The sequence below is a fragment of the Sinohyriopsis cumingii genome, chromosome 9 (assembly GCF_028554795.1).
Source record: "Sinohyriopsis cumingii isolate HCF-2022 chromosome 9, ASM2855479v2, whole genome shotgun sequence".
In the NCBI taxonomy this organism is placed as follows: domain Eukaryota; kingdom Metazoa; phylum Mollusca; class Bivalvia; order Unionida; family Unionidae; genus Sinohyriopsis; species Sinohyriopsis cumingii.
The window spans coordinates 4,499,861-4,520,649 of NC_142969.1; the positions used below are offsets into that span (position 1 = coordinate 4,499,861).

At 40.3% G+C, this 20,789-nt stretch overlaps 1 protein-coding gene across 1 annotated transcript in view; it reads right to left on the bottom strand.

Moving 5' to 3' along the window:
• LOC149791193 (uncharacterized) overlaps positions 1–20,789 on the bottom strand; it is a gene marked incomplete at its 3' end in the record, with an annotated part of 207,331 nt that overhangs the window by 170,004 nt on the left and 16,538 nt on the right. Inside the window, exon 13 of the mRNA XM_089971317.1 lies at positions 315–431. Coding sequence (XP_089827443.1) covers positions 315–431 — 117 coding nt within the window. The remainder of the gene's footprint in view (positions 1–314; positions 432–20,789) is intronic.

A 20,789-nucleotide genomic window follows, 5' to 3' on the forward strand; every position in this document is an offset into this window, starting at 1 on the left:
CAGATGCATACACAATAGTTGTAAGTCGGTCATGTTGTAATGATGGAACGCTACAAAAGAAAATTATTATTGTTTTGACATTTGTTTTTAAATCCTGAACAATCTTACGAATTTCAATCTTAAACAGTGCATTTATCCATGAACTTGGCATATTCAAAGAAAGCTTAATATAGGCATCTAAAAACGAAAGAGCGACATGAAAGTAGGTTTAACATATATAAAACATCCCTTAAATTCCAATTTGGGTACATAATTCTTCCCAATTATGTCTATTATGTTGCTTTTAAATCTAACATATTAAATGAAAACTATACCTTGGCATACACCAGTCTGTTTTCTATAACCTTCAAGGCATGAGCAGGAGAAGGTTCCATACGTATTGTTACAAATCTGTGAACAGCCGCCGTTTGAGGAACTGCATTCATCGATATCTGCGATAATAACAATAAAAGTATGTGATTTAGTAATGTTGATGCCATTTATGAACCGAATTTTAATAATCAAACTTTACAGCATTCACATTGTAATTGTGTATCGCAAATTGAAAATAGTATTTGATAACTAAACTTCACTGATACATACACAAATGTGCATATCTGTTTTGTTTGGAGCGGGCGGAAATAGCGAGTTTGATAAGGCGTAGAGATACATCGAGATCGTCAGGCCGAGACGCAGCCATATCAAACGAGTTCTTTCCCCTGACCCAGTACAAAACATGAATGTGTTTATGTATTTATTACATGCCCACTTTTTACTTCATCTAAATATTTTGAGCTTTACTGTATGAATAAAATTAAAAGCAAACTGGATTTAAAAACGTTTGATTCACTGCGTCTACAACCGTAATGGTGCATACGTCAAAGAATGTACCTAAGTAGTTAGAATATCTGGGTGTATGATATGGAAATAAGGATTGAACATCTGTATCAAACGCCAGATAAAGCATTTAGATTAAATGGGTATGTGCTATAGAAATAAGGATTGAACGTCTGTATCAAACGCCAGATTAAATGGGTATGTAATAAATTTGCAGATTACATGCTGTATGAGTTTCTAATATTTAATCATGTATGTATTACTCCATACACATGTTTTAGTCAGAAAGTTGCATGTATTTCCTTCAAAACAGCCCAGCCTAGTATGCGTTTTAACAGATAGAACAGATTGAGCGTTTCCACAGATAGCCAGGTTTATGCAAGACTATCTGTAGAAACGCCAAAGCTGGGCTATCGATAGATACGATTACACTGGGCTATCGGTATAAACGCCAAAGCTGGGCTATCGATAGATACGATTACACTGGGCTATCGATAGATACGATTACACTGGGCTATCTGTAGAAACACCAGCTAAAGTAGGCTATCGGTATAAACGCCTAAGCTTGGCTATCTGTACAAACGCCTACTACGCTTAGCATAGGCGTTTCTACTGATAGCCCAGTATAGTAGACCTTACAGATAGACAGGATAAGAATTTCTACTGATAGCCTGGTAAAGTAGGCCTTACAGATAGACAGGGTAAGAGTTTCTACTGATAGACCAGTATAGTATGCCATACAGATTGACAGGGTAAGAGTTTCTACTGATAGCCTGGTACAGTAGGCCTTACAGATAGACAGGGTAAGAGTTTCTACTGATAGCCCAGCTCAGGCGTTTCTATCAATAGCCCGGTTTATGCGTTTCTACCTATGGAAAGATGAAGCTAGCTAACTTTATATTTCATATCTGAGTTCCGAATGCAAATAAAAATTAATTCAGTTTGAATTTCTTTTGTAAAACTAAATGGCGTGTGAATATTTTTTAAGGATAAATAGGGGATCTCAAATGCGTAATGATTTAATATTAAATTCACGAAATTAGTTGAATATTTCCAGTTTTTGCCGATTTGTCAAACAACAGTTGAAAATTATTCAATAAGTGTCATAAATAGAGGATCTCAAATGGGTAACGATTTAATATTGAATGTATGAAACGAGATGAATAATGCCCAGCTTTTGCGAGCCTTGGCTCGCAAAAGCAGGACATTATTTAACGAGTTTCATAAATTTAATATTACATCTTTACCCATTTGAGATTCTTTTTATCACAATTTTATTTCAGTAGAAATTATTTAGATAGAAAGAAGAACGAATAATTTCGTTCATTCTTACAGACGCTGTACCATTTATTTGTTGTGCTTAAAAATAGTCCCAAACAAATTTGAAATAGTAAAAGTATATTATACATTTTTGATAACTATAAATCAAAGAAATAAGCGTGCATCCAAATAAACAGAAAATTTTACAAAAGACAAAACATTTGTCGGCACAAAATGTCCAATGTGTGTGATGTTACATCGTTTGATACGGTGCACAGTACCGGTTTGATGTCCTACACAACACAATGTCAGTGTTTACGTTGAAATTTTACATCACAACTAAACATTACATTGTTGCGATATTTTTTGTGAAAAGAAGATTACTGGAAACAGAAATACACATATTTACTGTAATGTATTTGTTACCAGATATAAGCAGTATTTGATTTGGAAAATTAGATTGTACAGAAGACGTAAACAAATGTCTTTTTTTAGTCGGACTTTCATCACATATTTAACGCGTAAATATGCTGTGGTTGGATAAAGTTCTGTCAGTTGGGGAGACCGGTTTATGTCTACATTCTTCTGTGAACAAAGGTGAGTTTATTTACTTCAGTAAGTTCACATTTAAACCAAGCTTGTATATAAGGTGGATTCCATGCTACAGATATACCGTCCATCCATCCCCACCCCTACCATCGTTACCATCTAAACTATACCGGTAGTTTTACTTGGTGCATGCTATGATATGTTATACATGACATAACAAGTCACTTGTGGTAAATTGGCAATATTAAAGCAGACTAGACCATTTTTTCCAAATTCCCTTTCGCGGATCGAATCAAAAAAGAGCGGCCGAAAATGTTCAATGAAAACAAAAAGTTCCAGAAGGCTGGGTTAAAATGTTTTCCCACGATCGCAGCCAATCAGTAAAGAGAATACTGCCTATAATTTCATCGGCTTATTTGGACCCATCAGAATCACATAAAGTGATATGTTCACATGTTTATTATCAAAAATATTAAAATACACACATTACAGGCAAATTGTGCCGACTATGTGATAAAGTCAATTATTACACGATTATCCATTTGATATTCTATTGATCACAGCTTTAAATTTGGTGGAAGGAGTTTAGATAGAAAGAAGAAAAAAATAATTGAATTTCGGTTCAGTCTATGCACTTCTCAATTCTTGCACGTGAAAAAAATATTCCCACATACGAGCTGAATCAATGAAGCTTGTACTGGGGGTGGGCTGTAAGATCCAGCAGCAGAGGGGGCGAACAGACCGAAACTATTTTCACAATAAACCCCTCCAGGAAACTATTCCTCGATAGAGGGCTTATTTCGACGAAATAAACCCTTCTATTCAGAATACAGGACAAAAAAAAATGTCCCCGATCCCTCGAAGAGTTTCCAGGGACAACCCGTGTTGAGTTTGCACTGCCCAACTTGGTTTACTTCAATAAATCTGAAACAGTTCCCTGGCGATGCTAGCATCGCTCGCGGGGTCCGTCATTGAAAAATCCATGGGTCGGGTCCAGCCCCCCCTCTGCTGCTCTACGAAATGAGTTTCCAAGGAAAAACATTTTTATGTTGCAAATAGTGTATCAAGTCCAATACGGTATCGTGTCCGCGGGTCGTGTAAATTTATTGTTACAAATCCATGCGGGGTTCTTTGAGCATGACTAAAGAAATTTTTAAATTTATTTAAATCCATATCGCCACCACACCAGGTTTGATGAATATTTCTCAGCGTATGAACATCAACTCCATTGAATATCGCAAGAAGATTACAGTTATCCCTGATTACTTTTGGTATTTGTGTGTAACGTTGAGTAACATAAATGACATCAGTGTTTTTATGACGACCCCGGGAGAATATCCTTGCAGGATTTTTTTGTTTATCCAGCATCACATCATCATACACTACTAGGTTATTTTTTTCCCCGTCGAGGTCCTCAACGCTGGGAGCTTCTTCGATATCAGTGATAAATTCAACTACTTCCTCACCGTCTTCACTCAGCGCTTTTGCACTCTCATTAAAATCTTTTATAACATTATAGCATCGCTGATCGTCTACAGATGGTGCTACCAAATACAGCTTATCCCACTTCATCCACTTCATAATCAGGTTCAGCAACAACTGCGTTTTACCCGATCCTGACGGTCCAATGATAATCATTCTGATAGAATTTGGCAACACCGAATTATGCTTGATTGGCTCCCTTCGCCGCGTCGCAGAAAAGTCTGTAATTTCCATTTGTATACAAAGAATAATAATTATGGATCTATATTGTGTGAAGTGTCGGGCACGAACCCCTACGAATGATCTAACAACGGTTACAACAAAAAATAACAGACTAGCACTTTCTGGTACGTGTACGCGATGTGGCACAAAAAAATTTAAATTTCAAAAAAAAAACGAGGTGGTGATATTGCAGCCGCCCTCGGACGACTTCCAGGTACCCCTTGGGGAAAGTATCCCGGAGAAAAACATCTCCCAGGATACAATTACTGCGGTCCGGGAACACGACTGGATATCAGGCTTGACAGCAACGATCAGCCCAAACCCGGCGAGTATCCGATAAACGCTATCGACGCAGCGTGTCACATACATGATATTGCTTATCGAAGTAAAGATCTACAAGACAGGCATATCGCGGATGTGAAATTAATTCATGCACTAAGCGCCATAAAAAATAAATCATTTAGGGAGTCACTCGCTAATTGGTTAGTAAGATCAGCGATGAAATCTAAATTAGCATTAGGCGCTGGATAATTAATAACGATGCAGACAAGTCCAAGGACTTCCAACGCTAGTGTTTCCATGCAAGCGATTTATTATTCTCCAATCGGATACTGGAGAGGTAACTCAGCAATTAATAAACTCGCCAACGCGGCATCAGTAACACGCAAGGTTGCCAAAAATTGGCTATCAAAACAAGCAATATGGCAAATCTACTTACCACCACCTCGACAAATCAACTTTGCACATTTTGATGTTAGTACCCCCAATGAAGTTCATCAGGCTGACATACTATTCCTGCCTCATGATACTGTCCGTAGAAAAATATACAAATACGCGCTAACAGTAGTTGATGTTGCCAGTAGATACAAAGAAGCAGAACCGTTAGCGACTAAAACAGCGTCCGAAGTCGCCTCTGCGTTTAAACGAATTTATCAACGAGGACCTCTAAACTGGCCACGATTATTACAAGTTGATCCTGGCAAGGAATTTCAGGGCGCGGTGTCATCGTTGACAAAGCAGCATAACGTTGTTATACGACGAGGACATACTGAAATTCATCGGGATCAGGCAATTGTTGAGCGATTTAATAGAACACTCGCTGAGAGATTATTCGGATACCAGTACGCGAGGGAATTCATTTACGATACGAGATCTCGTGAATGGGTTACAAGACTGCCAAACGTGATAGCCGCACTGAATAATGAAATTACCAGAACAACAAATATGAGGCCAATAAATGCAATCACAAAAAAATATATACCCGGCGTCGGACATGTTTCAACGCAGCCAACGACGCTAGCGGGTAATGTCACCGTTAGGTATTTATACGAACCAGGCGAACTAGAAGGAGGAAAAAAAAGAGCAACCGATCCCACATGGAGTGTTACTACACATAAGATATCCAGCATAACCAGATCAACCGGCAGACCTCCCATCTACAGATTAGATTCGACTGCTCCTCAACGCGGATTTAAACGCGAGCAACTTCAGGTGATTCCCACGGATACACAATTACCGCCCCGATCACTAAAGTGATTCGCACTAAAGTGATCCGCACTTCGGTATGCAGCACCCTCTGCGTCGGTTACACTCAAGACAGGTCAACATCACATTTTCACGTGAATGACCGCGACTGCTATCTATTCTATCTACGGTAAATTGTCTTGGGTCGTTTTTCGAATACTGCCACAGCAATAAACAATTACAACTCGCACAGTGATTATTCTGCTGTTGTTGTAATTGTATTACAAATTCAACATCCAAACTTGGATCAAACTCTCTACCATTTTTTTTGTCGCTCTGTTTGTAACCGGCTAATTTCTTTCTTATTGTATCATCAGCGATTGAGCTGTTGATGCTGTCGTTGATAACATCATCTAATACAATTCTTCGTAACTGACCTATCCTTCTTACTCTTGACACGGCTAAATAAACTAAATTTGACCACTCGATGCGATCATCAACAATCCAAACTGTTGTATCTGAAATAGTTAGTCCCTGCGAACTGTGGATGGTCATAGCGTATCCTATCGTCCACGGGGATTTGCTCATTTTTAGTGCCTGTTCAACAACATCAATATCAACTGTGACAATATCATTTAATACTAAATTCTGTTTCTCCGGACCCGACGCAGTCAGGCGCCCTGGAATATCAACGTCGGTATTCTGCAATCGCGTATCAGCTGGTCTATAACACAATGGCACTACCAGCATTGGAAATTTCTTCTGATGTAACTGAAATAACCGCTGCTGAAGTGTGTCCCTGACTATCTTTCTACTTGCCACTATGAGATCACTTGGTTTCCACGTTTCCCAAAAGTCGCTCAGCGAAGTCTCTGGAATTATTTCACGCATTATCTCACATTGGACTTTATCGGTTTGTAGCCTGATCAACGCCTTAAACTCTTTCAGCGTTTCATCGAGTGATCTAACATCATTAGTTATTTCCTCATAATAATCTACAAAAGTTTTCAGCCACGTGTGTGGAGATTCACCTGTAAATGGCGGTGGTTGACCATGATCGCCGCACATCACCACTGCGGTATTTTTCTTTAGCAACCAATCCAGAAACTGTTTTAATGTATCCAACGGCACAGTGTCTATCTCATCCCAGATTATTTTCTCGGGGATATACTTCGTTCCCATTCGTTCAGGTGTCCACGTGCCGCCGCTGTATTTGAAAAAACTGTGATACGTACACGCGTTAACATCCCGTTGTCTCATCTCCCTGGCAAGTCTATGTGTGGGTGTTAGCACAATCATGTCAGAGTTTCTAAATAATTCTATCGCTCGAGTTGTTTTACCGGAACCACCAGGACCGTTCAGATAAACTGTTTTGTGTCTCACAACAGGATCGTGCACCGGCGGCAGCGAAGTTGTCGTAGAAATTGAAAATTTCCCAGATATTTCTGCGCCGCGATATTCATCCTCGATTTCAACATCAGCCGATTCACAATATCCATGCAACATTTCATTTTTTATTCTCCATGAACCCCACGATGGATCATTCGGTATAACCTTATTTAACGCCGCTAAGTGTTTTTTATCGATATAGAATGAATCCGTTGCAACTCTCACTGCGTCAACGGGAAACCTATTAATCATCGACAATAGGTTTATTGATACATAAGCTAGCATCGAAGATCTCAAATGTGTGTACTGAGATGATTCTCCGTCGATATAACTAAAAACAGTCCCTAGTTTTTCCCCGTTTGACAGAAACACATCTTCGCGGGTACAAAACGTATTATTCGTGGCGGCATCAGCGACAATAAGATCCAATTCGGCCTCGTCCATGATTAATCGACTATGATGTAATTTATGATCATACGCTCCACCTTGAGTAAATTTTCCTATTATTCTTCGTCCTAGATCTTTTGCGGTGCTTTCGTCAGTTCGGGGAGCTCTTTCGATGATAGTGTCGATAAACGATTCTGGATATTCTCGGAAATTTTCAATTTCTACGGTGACTTGCGGAGTTGGCAACCAAACTTCGGTTTGACGACAATAACATATAATCGCTTCACTGACCGTCAGCGACAGCAGTATTCGACTGTCAAGCATGTATCGCAATAACACTATTGGGGCCCATCGCTGTTCAACGAAATGTCTGCCAAACCAAGCATAACACACAGGATGTAAACCCGTAGCGAATTTAAACGACGACACACAAGCAACCCCGGTCAGGTCAAAATCAGGCAATGGTCCGTCAACAGCTACTCTTGTCATCGAGTTTGTAATGTGACCAAACCGTTTAAAATACTCACTACATTCTCCGCGCCCAAGGAAACTTCCTGGATAACACGCCGTCATGTCGACGGATATCATATCGCGGTGATCATACTGGGTATTCCACAAACCACCGTGTCCGTATTCGACACAGCTCTGCTGAATATCCTCGAGAAAACTCTTCGGGGTTGGTCTCCATGAATTTCGTTCTCGGGCTATATGCGTGACAACACCCGGGACAGTAAAACACTGTGTCAGTAATGTATCAGTGTTCGTGCTGGAAATGCCAGCATTTCTCACATACTTCTCTGCGAGTTTTTTCATTTCGTGATGTAATGCCGCAGTTCTGTATACCTCCCCGTTGGGTTTCACAAACTGATCAAACTCTCCCTCGAGGTCACTTCGGAATAACCACACCGACACTGGATCGGTTTTACTTATCTGATAAATAAAATCAAACATGGAAACTCTTCGAGTTTCACCACTAGTGGTTCCCCCGCTAGCATTTTCCAATTCCGGATAATACTTTACAACACGGTCTCGAGGAAATATCCTAACCGAGTCAGTCCAGGCGTGACTGTTATGATCGATAATAGTTGTTGGTGCTCCACGGGAATCATATTTACTCTTGTACAATACCTCACCGGTCAACGATGAAACCGTTATAGGAAATTTTAGTAATCGTTCGAGCTCGGCAACATCATTTATTGACGCTCCTTCATCCACTACTTTTGCCGCCCACGCTGTTATTTTAGTCTGTCTTAGCGGTGTTAGGCCGTTTCCTCGCGCGGCATTTTTAAAATGTTCCATTACTCGCTCGGCTACACAATTCAACCCTGGGGATTTTATCCCTGTTGACTCTGTCAATGATGACGTCAACGACTCCGACATCTTCATCGGTTTGAGTTTATCAACGCGTGGTTTCTTCATCGGATAAATTCCATAAATGACTGCGGTCACAGGATACGCTCTGGCATAATACGGTATATCAATCCCAACAAGTACTCCCGGGTTTGAGTCTTTGGTTACGACGACGGTTTTTCCCCGTCGGGCATCAAGAACAGGGTCTAGTTTGTCTCTGATAATCCATGTTGTTTCACCTGTTTCCGTGTCGTCGACGCCAACGATAAATTTTATCTGAATGAAATATTTTTTATCATCGAGATACCTAATTATGTTACGCGCGATTGTATCGTTGATGGTACAATCAATGATGGCATTGGAAGTCTCTGACTTAGAAACGCTCGCGTGAGAAACTCTTTGAGTTTCGGGGATGATTTTATACGAAGACCACACATGTGCGGCACCATCACGACGAAACTCTTCTTTGGCGTTCTTGATAACACCAATTACCGCTGCGAGTTCTCGTCGTCGTCGATCAGGGGTTAATCGGTCAAGATCGAATCGACCTCGGGGAAATTGGAGATTTCCAGGTTTTATTCTGGATAGTCTTGAGAAACTCATTATTATAATTAAGACAAGTATTTAAATAGACAAAAATATTATATATAATGAACGGAAACTCAAAGAGTTTCTCTGGAAATGCAAAGCATTTCTCATGCAAGTGGATCAAACTAAATTCATCAGCGCCGTGTAGCAGACGTTGCAGAGGCGAATACTGTGGACAACATGCTCAACAGGTCCGCGGTGGGAGTCTAGGACCGATACCGTGTATCAGATGCGGCATTGGAGTACGAGGAAAAACGCAATTATGTTCAGCGTGTGGTGGAAAACGCTATCGAGAACTAAAACGGTATTATGATAAAAAAAATCCAGCCTCGAACACTCTCTCGGAGCGTGATTACATAAATAAGTTTTCAGGCAAATTATGAATTAGACAAATGATTTGCTTATAGTATAATGAATCAAGAATTTGTTCCCGAACAAGAATTTGTTCCCGAACAAGAATTTGTTGCACATCCAACTATTCCCAATTATGAAGCAAACCACGACGGAGTAGTACGACACTGCACGCGAAGACGACCAGTTGGTGGAGTTGATAATGCTGGTTATTTAAGATTTACTGTTGCCAAAGGGAGGTATTTATGTCATCGTTTCGTCTATGAATGTTTCTTTGGAGTGATCCCTAAGGGTTTTGTTGTTGATCACATTAATGGTAACATACTTGATAACTCTATAGATAATCTTCGCGTGGTCACTCAACGCAAGAACTGCCGGTCGGGTAAAACAGGACGTGGTAAAAAAAACTGTAAGAGCTATCAAATCCATGAACGTAACTACCGGCGACGAAATAGTATTTCCATCAATAAACGCCGCCAGTAGGTATTTCGATATTTGTCCACCTTCTGTACAGAATGTCGCAGCTGGGATCCGCAAAACAGCATTTTCAAAACGACTAAAACAAAAAATCTCATTTTGTTACGTCGACAACTTGGAAGTCAAAGACGCTAGCGTTTCCAAAGACGCAGAAATGCAAACATGAGAAATGTTTCACATTTCTGAGCAATCGTGGAAATCTCTGATTTCTGAGATTGCCATGGAAGTCAATGACTTCTCAGTTAGATAAAAAAAATGGTTATAATATATGAATTACGAAAATATAAATATCGTAATTGATGAAATTCAAAAATTGAAGCAGCGGGGTTTTAATATTTTAACAGACGCTGAAACAATTATGTCAGATTTTGAATCCTTGAATGAGCTATCAGGGAAGAAAAATACTCTTCCTGCGAGATACAGGTTCATTAAAATGCTGCAAAATTGCATTTATAGATCACTTGCCACAGTTACCCACGAACAGGTATCTGAATTTATTCCGTTGACGCGTGCAGTTGAAAGTATTCGTCTTACACTATCACACGAGTATGAGACTCGAAAATTAATTAACTCCCGAGTGAGATTGTTAAAAAGTCAAATAAAGAATTCCGACGCAGAAGTCAAAGGGGCTTCTCTGGAAGTCTCTGACTTCTCATCCACGCTAGTGTTTCCAGAAGTCCAAGAGACTTCTCAGGAAATGCATTGATCCCCCCATTGTGAGTTTCCAAGGGTAAAAAAAAAGTATTATTTTTTTTTTGTCTTTGAAATTCTACTGTGGAAATGTGAAACATTTCTGAGCAATCGTGGAAATCTCTGATTGAGATTGCCATGAAAGTCCAAGGGACTTCTCTGGAAGTCCTTAGATTTCTCAGAACTCTTTGAGTTCCAGGATTTGCTTGAGTGTTTCAGCATCAATACACGAATGAGAATAGTTCATGATGTGTTCTTGGTCACAAAAAACTGTGATCGTGTGATACTTCTGTAACTGTTCTTGTTGTGGCCGTGTCAACAAGAAGTCTTCGTTGCCGTACTCGTCAACGACTATTCCGACGGGGAACTCGACAGTGTCAAGTTCCGAATACTGTCCCGAGAAACTCTTTGAGTTTCCAGAAACGCCAGCGGTTCCAAATGCGGTCCTGATTGCCGCGTTGAGAATTTGTTTGTCATGTACGCGAACTCGGACATGGATATACTCGTGCATTATACACAACTGTAATTTTTTAAATGTGGAAATGCTATGCGTGGAAACTCTTCGAGTTTCAGGACTTCACCAATAGGTTTATACTCACAGTCTCGCCACGCAGGTCCAACAAATTTCCTCGTTGGTCGACGAGTTTGAAATTTATCGTTGACAACCACGGATTATTGCACCGTAGATAGACCACATTGATTGGTTCTTGCACAATCAGAAAACCAGGGGGGTCTTTTGGTGTGAACGTATATAGGATAAACCCCTGTTGGGCCGTCGTTGTGTCAGCGCTAGCGCTGTAGCTACCGTCGATGACGTCACATACAAGATTGACCGCGACCACATCTGTGATCGAAACGATCCCCGGTGAGATGTGTCTGCCATCGGATGCTGTACTGTTGTCGTGCTTGAGAATAACCGGCTGCGGTTTTATTCGCGTGTACGCGTCAGTGATATCTTTGTAGGATTCATCGATGAGATCCTGGACTGATTTTCTCAGTGTGCGCACGTTATATCCAGGAAGTTTAAAATCTGGAATATCCTTCACGGGAATACCAAATCGGGCTGCAAACTCCGATCTTTTTTCGTTTCCGTAATCGCCCTTGAGATCCAGTAGATACTGAATTATTTTTTGATTTATAATTTCCATCGCGGATGCGAGTTTGTTTAGTTTTTCTATGGCTGTGATAATTTTATCGCGAGAACTGCTTGTAGAAACGCTAGCGTTTCCAGTTCCCGAACTGCTTGCAGTTCCACTTGTTAAATCAGAAATATAATCTTGAAAATATACTCGCAACAGGTCTAGCTGTTGTTTATGTGCTTGTTTGATCGGATTAAAAAACTGAGCTTCTATATCTTCTATAAGGTAATGACGGTCCCACCCGCCTTCGAAAGCTGCTACCCCTATATCAAAGGGGTGATTTGGTTTTTTAAACCAGGATTCTCCTGATTGTAATCGATCTGAAAATAATAAATAATTGCCGTACACGAGGTCGTGCAGTTCTTCCTTCGTGGTCTCGAAATCCGATTTTTCAGGTTTTGGTGGACCCGGTTCAACCTCGGGTCGTTCTCGTGGCCATCCTAATACTGTTCGGATTGAGCTATTGTATATATCCACGGCGTATCCCGGTGTTGAGATTTCAATGACCGCAGACAGCGTTGGTTCGTGCGCGGTCACAGATATTTTGGCTTCCTTGCCGGTGATTCGTTTTATTTGGCGTTGTATCTCATTGTTGATTTCTTCGATCTGATAACTCCCAGTGGGTAGCGTAATTGTATCCCATTCAAGTTCACGTTGTTGTGGGTCCGCGCTGGGTTTCCCGAACACAAACGAATTATTCGGCTGCAGACCACCAAATGATGCCGACCTGATATTGGGCCAGCTGTGATACACACTGAGCTTCGACAACGCGATTTCGTTCATGGCAATTGGAGTTCGAAAATTAATGCTGAATTCTGGCGTCGTCGAGGACACTGAGATCATTGTGGTCCTTACCGGTGTTGTGTTTGTGACTATTTGCTGAAGCAGTTCTTGTGGCGTTGCCATCAGTGACATTATTTATTTGTTTAGTTTTCAAATAGTCATTGTACGCATCTGACATTAGTTTAAATTCAGAATCTGATATCGACGCGGCGTCGCTGGATTGCACGTCTAACGATGATGATATCAGCGATGATAATTTCTGATATGCGGTCGTGGCTGTATTTAATTTTGTCGTGTAATCGTGTAATTTTGTGACCGCGCACGAGGATATTTTTTTTGCTATGATGCTGAAAACTCCTGCCGTGGTTGTGGCCGCACAAACAGAGATCGTGGCGGCGACTGCTGCAGTTACCGGAGTGACCGCTGATAGTATTACTCCCGCGGATGCAACAACGGCAGATACTGAATAAACCATAACGTCTAACACTGTTATGCGTCTGCGGTATTTTTTTACTTTTTGGGACGTCGCGTCGATGACAGTTTTTAACTCAGATTGCCACTCACGGACTTGATTATATCGATATTGTTGAGCATCTGGCGTCGTTGACATTATTTAAAATTACTGGTAATTTTCAATTACGTAACCAATTGAGGCGTTGCAGCGACGAATTCCAAACACCACCAGTAAGATGTTGATGTTAAAGTATCGTCGGCGGCTTCAAGCATAAATGTTTCCTCGGTTCCGCTGTTTAGTATTACAGTGCAAACCCCGGAATACTTATCGGTGGAATGTCTCCAAGGATATGTTGTGAAGATTTCAAATTTAGCGGCTGAAAACACAGACAACCTGTACACGCCAGTGACCGTTGCTATGTGTTTGATAGTGTTATTTTGTCGTGACCATGTTGCGAATCCCGATAATACCATGAATACGATGTTGGTGATATGCCCGGGAGTAACTCCAGTGGGAACTTTAATCAAACTGGTTTTGTTAACGATCTCAGGAATTCCCGCTACGATATTCTGCTGTGTTTGTTTGATCGTGTTAATGTTATTTTCTATTATCTGAACTTGATCTGAAAAACTTTTTTCCGTTCTGACTACACCTAACCGGGTATTAATCTTATTGATATCGTTGGCGTTATTAGTAAGATTTGGTATGATTTCAGAAAGTTTCGTGTCGACGACTGGAGGAGTCCCAAAGAACTTATCCACGACCTCATCAGTTTTTGCGAAGTTTCTTTGGAGTCTTTTAAACCCGTTCACGTGAACATCATACTCTGACCGCAGCGTATTTAGTTTACCGTTGACGATGTCCACGTATTGTTTGTTTGACGCATCCTGGTCGGATTCGGGATTCGCTAACGCGGTTATTTTGTTGCCGCTCATGCTGAGTTCACCGGTCATTACGTCGCCGGCTTTTGTTACTTTATCGCTGATTAGGCCAGCAACGTGTTGGTACTGCGTGTCGACGTATTGTTTATTTGCGGCATCTTCGAGACCTTCCGGATTTTTTAGAACGGTTATTTTGTTGCCGCTCATGCTGAGTTCGCCGGTCATTACGTCGCCGGTTTTTTTCACACATTTATCAACACCTTTATCAATACTGTCTTTGATGCTTGCGATTGATATGTTCGAGTCCTTGATCCGGCCGCCATCACTAAATGCAACGAAGTTATCCTTGGTAGCTCCAAGAACTCTGCGAATTATATCATTCCACTTAATGTTGCTCGTTCTTAGTTTTCCTTGCTTGTCTTGAAAAATAGCAACTTCATCTGGGTCAACTCCAGCTATATTCAAAAGATTATCGACTTCATCTCGGGTCGCATATTTTGAGAGATCAGCATCTGTGCTTGGTTTGACTTTTCTTGTGAAAGGTCTTCCGTAAATATCCACCATTATTCTTATTGCTGTTTTTTAAATGCGAGCATGAAAATGCCTAGCATTGGAAACGCTAGCGTTTCTCGATGCGGTATATTCATGCACTACTTTATGAGGAGGAGTTGCTGGATTTCTTGAGATTGCATCAAGAACATTTAAAACCTCGTTCCCACAAATGGGCGGATCAACTAATGTTTGTGTTGGTAGCGTCGACTGCCACACTGGAACATTATAAAATCTGCTGTTGAGAGTGCGAGGCACTCCGCGGACATACTTGAGAAACTCAACTGGCGGTGCTAAACCGTACGAATCAAAATAGATAATTCCACGTGGATCGATCGCGTAAGCAACCCAGTGAGTTCCCGGACCGTCTTTGTTGTCGAGATTGATAATGCCAGTTTCTGGATTATTTGGTCGTTGCGGTAATTGATCTCGCATAAATACTCCTCTGAAATGTTTTATACGCAATTTTTTAACAGCATCTAATAAATCAAAATTGCTCATTGGAGACTGACGAAGCGTTTTTAAACCCGTTTTGGGTACCATGATGCCGGAGTTCCTGGTAGTCTTAGACCGCGTCCCTTTTTTTTGTATCCATTTCCGGTTGCTTTCTTTAGTGCCATTCCAGCTGCGGTTCCAACTGCACCTAACGCTGCAGCTTTTGCCGCTGCGCCAAGTAATCCTGGAATTGCAGCAGCTAGTATTGGGATGAGCGGAAATATTCCACCGGTTTTGGTCATATCTTTGATAGCTGCAGCAGAAAAATCAAGTCGGACACCGGTTTTTGCTGTTAACGCCTTATTAAAATGTTTAAGCTGAGTATTAGTCAACGACAGCTTGTTTGAACCACCAACAAGTTGATCTCGTTTTAACGTTATTGATGTCCCGCACACGCTTGCGTTCTTCGATTGCAATTTCTTTGTCTGACCGGAAGTCAAGGTGACATTAACGTGACTGTATGACATTATATTTCAAAGACTGAATTTAATTAGGTTACATATTCTCGACTGGAGCGTCAATGACTCTCATTCGTCCGCCAACACCTTCCAAAAGCATTGTTTTGTCGGAGAGTATGACAGCAATCGCTCTGTAACCACCAGCAGGAACTACACCCACCCTAGCCTTAAAGTGTATATCAACGACAGATTGTTTGGTTAGATCAAGATGTTCCAGCGAAAAGTAATAAACCGGATATAACGTTTTGAAATCCAACTGTGATATCTGTAGACCGGTATCAATATTTTGATCACGCCCCATAAACGTCATCAGACGGTGATACGCACGTGCGACCTGATTTTCTTCAAAATTTATATGAATGTCTTCAGATGGTTCTTGATGTCCGTTTATTCGCAGCGAAACCTCAGTGACGTCACAATTATCAAATACCATTGAATTTTCTTCTCGATTGTTTAATCGATCCATTCCCTGAAGTGCAACGAAAATATGTCGCGGTGCTGATACTCCCTGTTGTGATGCTATATGCCACGTAAAATTTCCAAGAATGTTACTCTGAAAACTATCTGTTGTTGTTGTTAACCATGATAACAGTGATTTACCGCCTGTATCCATGAAAGAGAGTAGCCGTTGCTCTTCAGTGATCGATGGAGACATCACTGGCATCCACAACGCAAGCTTGGATAATACTACTTTACCTTCAGCAGCACCGATTTCACACCAGATAGCGTCATTGCTGGTACCGTGTCTAACAAGTACAACTGAATGATTAGATCCAAAAATAATTTTTCTGACATTTCTGCAGAATCCAAAGATGTGAGACAGCGGAATTACACATGAGAATCTTCTGTTATCGCCTGATAACATTAATTTACGCGTAGCAAACCCCAGATTGTAATTAGGGTTGTGATGAACTATCGGCCACACATCAGCATCAGCGTTATCGGCAAAGTTTCTTGGTCGTCTTACAATGCTAGATCTATGATCCGGATGATCAGAATTGTCCTTAGCAAACATCATAGTCGGACCAGCTGATCTGGTGTAATCATCTGAGTATCGTGCTAATCCCAAGATTGTTGTAGCAACGCCAACATTATCCTGAATCGTTTCAATCTCTCTCCCGTCAATGCTGTATGAAGCACTTTTGAACAGCGCCATGATGCCATTATTAACAAAACCAACTCGAACATCAGCTCCGTATGCTGTATTAGCGGGGACATTTGTTACAATTTCACCCGTGACTTCAAGAAATGCTTCAGCGGGCAAGAAATATCTACTTGTATCCTGAACTCGCAATTCAATTCGCCCCGACTGATTAGGTACTGTTGCTTCGTAAGAATAATACTGATAATCACGCACTGACTCATCCTTGAGTGTTGGTGCGTCCATGTCGAACGCGGGATCAGATACACGTTTGAACATTTTATATAAAATTATTGTCGTCTAAAACGAAATCCGCTTCCTGATATCAGACTTGTATTTATTTGTTCGGGTGTTTGGGCTACTAACTCTGCGAGTTTTTGACTGGCAGCCTGATTTATCACTTTACTGACGTCCGCGGGCATAAGTTCAGTACTGGCCAGTTTCACCGGTGGTGGTTTTTTTAATCTACGAGTTAACCGTGATAGTCTATCCTTGATTGACGCGAATGCTTTCCCGGCGAGATCACCAACAGATCCAAGGGCTTTATCCTTAATGACATCAATAGCTTTCATCGACAATTGTTTTGCAATCGGTAATGCCTTAGGGGCTATTCTTGAAAACAAACCAGTAATTGTATCACCGAGACCATCTCCGTAGGTTGCTCTGTAGACTGGTAATCGCGAGTTCACTACGCGGACTGGTAACACGCTAGCGTGTCTAGGTTGAGAATTGTGCACGATCATTTTATTTAATTATTGTTTCTCTAACTAAATTTGCTAGTCGCTGTAGTAACCATCCGCGAGTTCATCAATAAGTCCCCGGTAAACGCCGATATCCATAATGCCACGCTGAAATAGTTTCTGACAAATATTCGCGGCCTCATTTATAATTTCCCGAGAGTTGTTTCCGGCACGTTTTCCTCCGATGAGAACTTCTAGTCTGGACACATCGTTGATGACACTATCAGGACAGATATTATAACCGTAACCGGTGTAACCCTTTCCCATTTTCCTTAGTTTTTCTTTTGTTTTATCAATTTCAATAATTATAGAATTTCTACTATTGGTTTTGTCTAATAAAGCAATTTTAGCACCAGAACCCTTCAGTTTTTTTATATCTTCTATTTCCTTGTTTAAATATTCTAATTTATCATTTAATTCGATTAGTTGCCCTTCTAGTATTTCCCTTTCTGACGTATCGGGTTGCAGAATGGGTGACGAAACAGGAGTGGTAAAATCATCATCATCATCGGGAGCACTAGCGCCCACGGGTTCACGCGATAAAAATTCAGGCACTGGATCGGACAGTGTCATTTGCCGGGTCTGAGCTTGTGTTTTCTTCTTCGGTTTTTTTTCCTCCTTTTTCATTTCCCTTTCCTTTATTTTCGCCTGCTGTGCCTGAATTTTTGCCTGCTTTTCCTTTTCCTTTGCCTCCATTCGTTGGTCTCTTAGTTTTTTATTAACCCCAATTACGCCAGTTTTTATAAAATTATAGGTATCATCAGTGCTAGCTATTCGAGGAATGTCTCGGTTTACTTTGTAAACATAATCCCGCCACTCAGCCTGGGTCATACCCGAGGCAGCTCCTGGTTTTAGAAATTCTTGCCGGTTAGGATAATTTAAGACAATCCAAGCAGAAAACTCCCTAAGCTCATCCACGCTAGTAAGTGGAATATTTTTTATTTCAGTAATACCATCTTCGGTAAATTTATTAATAAATGTTTCCTTAGCAACTGTCACTACTCCGGCGGCACCTGGATCAACTACAGCACCTGCATCTGCCTGTTGCTGTTTAAGTTCTTCTATTGCTTGAAGTAACCCTCGTTTTGATTTGGTAGGGTCAGCAGGATCAGTTTTTCCTACAATTGCAGTTTTAACTTCACCAGTAGCTGCTGTAATAGGCTTAAATAATTCCTCCGCAGATGTTGCAAACTCAACTCGCGCTTCTTGTCTTGCTTTTAATTTTTCTTTGACGGAATCACGAACCGGAAGAAATTTTTTAATCGCGGCTAGTCGTTGTCGTGCCAATCTAGTTGTGAATGCTTCTCCAATATTTGCCATTATTTATTTGTCCACGATTTAATTTCCCCGCGAAAACTCTTCGAGGGATCGGGGACATTTTTTTTTGTCCTGTATTCTGAATAGAAGGGTTTATTTCGTCGAAATAAGCCCTCTATCGAGGAATAGTTTCCTGGAGGGGTTTATTGTGAAAATAGTTTCGGTCTGTTCGCCCCCTCTGCTGCTGATCCACTCCACGGGTAGAAGCAATGTATTCATGTAATAGTTTTAGCATTGGAGAATTTTATGTAGGGTAAATTGGCCATTGGCCATATTCCTACATGCGTAACAGTTGTTCGTAATGTCCATTTGGCTACCGATTGGAAAGACGGAACTAAAGATCGCAGCCAATCAGTAATGAGACTAGTGCTCAAGAATTTCATGTGCTTATTGAACCAATCAGATTCGTATAAAGTGAGATCTTGACGTGTTGACACATTAAATATATTAAACTACAAACACTGTTTAAAAAGTTTGCAGACTAGGTGCTAATAATGAATAGTCAATTAAAGGAAGTCTATACTGTTGCAAATTGTGATGTTTGTAAATAAATAGAAAGAATAGAGTACTTACAATAAGGCATCATTTAGGCCAAAAAGTTTTATACATTTTCATAAAGGTAGTTGATCGAATAATATCAGGAAAAAGCAAATAATCAACATTTGAAAAGCTTTAATATTGCAATTTATGCTTAAAAATATTAAAATTTGACGTTATACGCACGTGGTCATGGCTTCACGCGTGGTTATGAAATAGCTATTACTAAATTGTCAACTTTTTAAAAAATGTCCACACGCAACTATCATTCTCATATTTTGATGAACAGAACAGTATATATGAAAATTACTTAATGCAACAATGTGTTCGCTGTTGCACGTAGACCACATGTAAAAGTTTAAAATTTCAGTCTGTCAGAGCTTTTTATTAACTTGCATCTCTATAATGGCCCTATGCTAAATGTATCTAAGCTGACGTTCCTGTATCATGAACACATAAAATAATTTTGACATAAAACAGAGATGAAGAATGTGTTAATTTTAACCAATATGTTTAAAGATCACACCGATATGTTTAAAGATCACACCGATATGTTTAAAGATCACACCGATACAACACCTACTGCATCTTTTACTGTTATTTCATTAAAGTTTAAATTTTAATTAAGAACTGACTACAGGACCATATTATAACCTTGAGTAAACATTGTGTACCTTGCGGTGTGGTGGGTGAGGTGGAATGGTGGGGTGAGTTGAAAATATTTGAATATATCTCTAGGTATATTTTGCGTTCGGTCAAATTATATTGTGTATACGGCCCATGTTCATCAGTGTTTATATTGATGACGGTATGCCAGATTTGGTTTCTGCATTCAGCTCATAAACTGCAAGTAGAATCATACGAACAATCTTCCTGGAGGGAAATATTCAATTAAATCCGACTAGGTGTATTTAAATAATGAACTTTGTATGTTATCCATTCATTATTTATGTTATCCATTCACTATGTATGTTATACATTCATTTGGAACAAATGCACTGGATTTCTTCAGTGAAAAAAAATCTCAAATCACTCGTCTGCAAACCTTCCAGGTATGTCTTTATATGCCAGTTTAAGCATAGATCTGAAAATAGTAATCACTGGCCATCAGGCATCATTGAAAGTAAGAAACTCTATCAATATAGCTATATGTATGTCGGGAAAAGGATAAGAAGAGCAAATGTTTGCCCTATCATCGTCGTAAAGGCAGTTACAGTAATTAATACAATTAATTATATTAGAGTTCGATGGTTGTGTGTGTAGAGGCGTT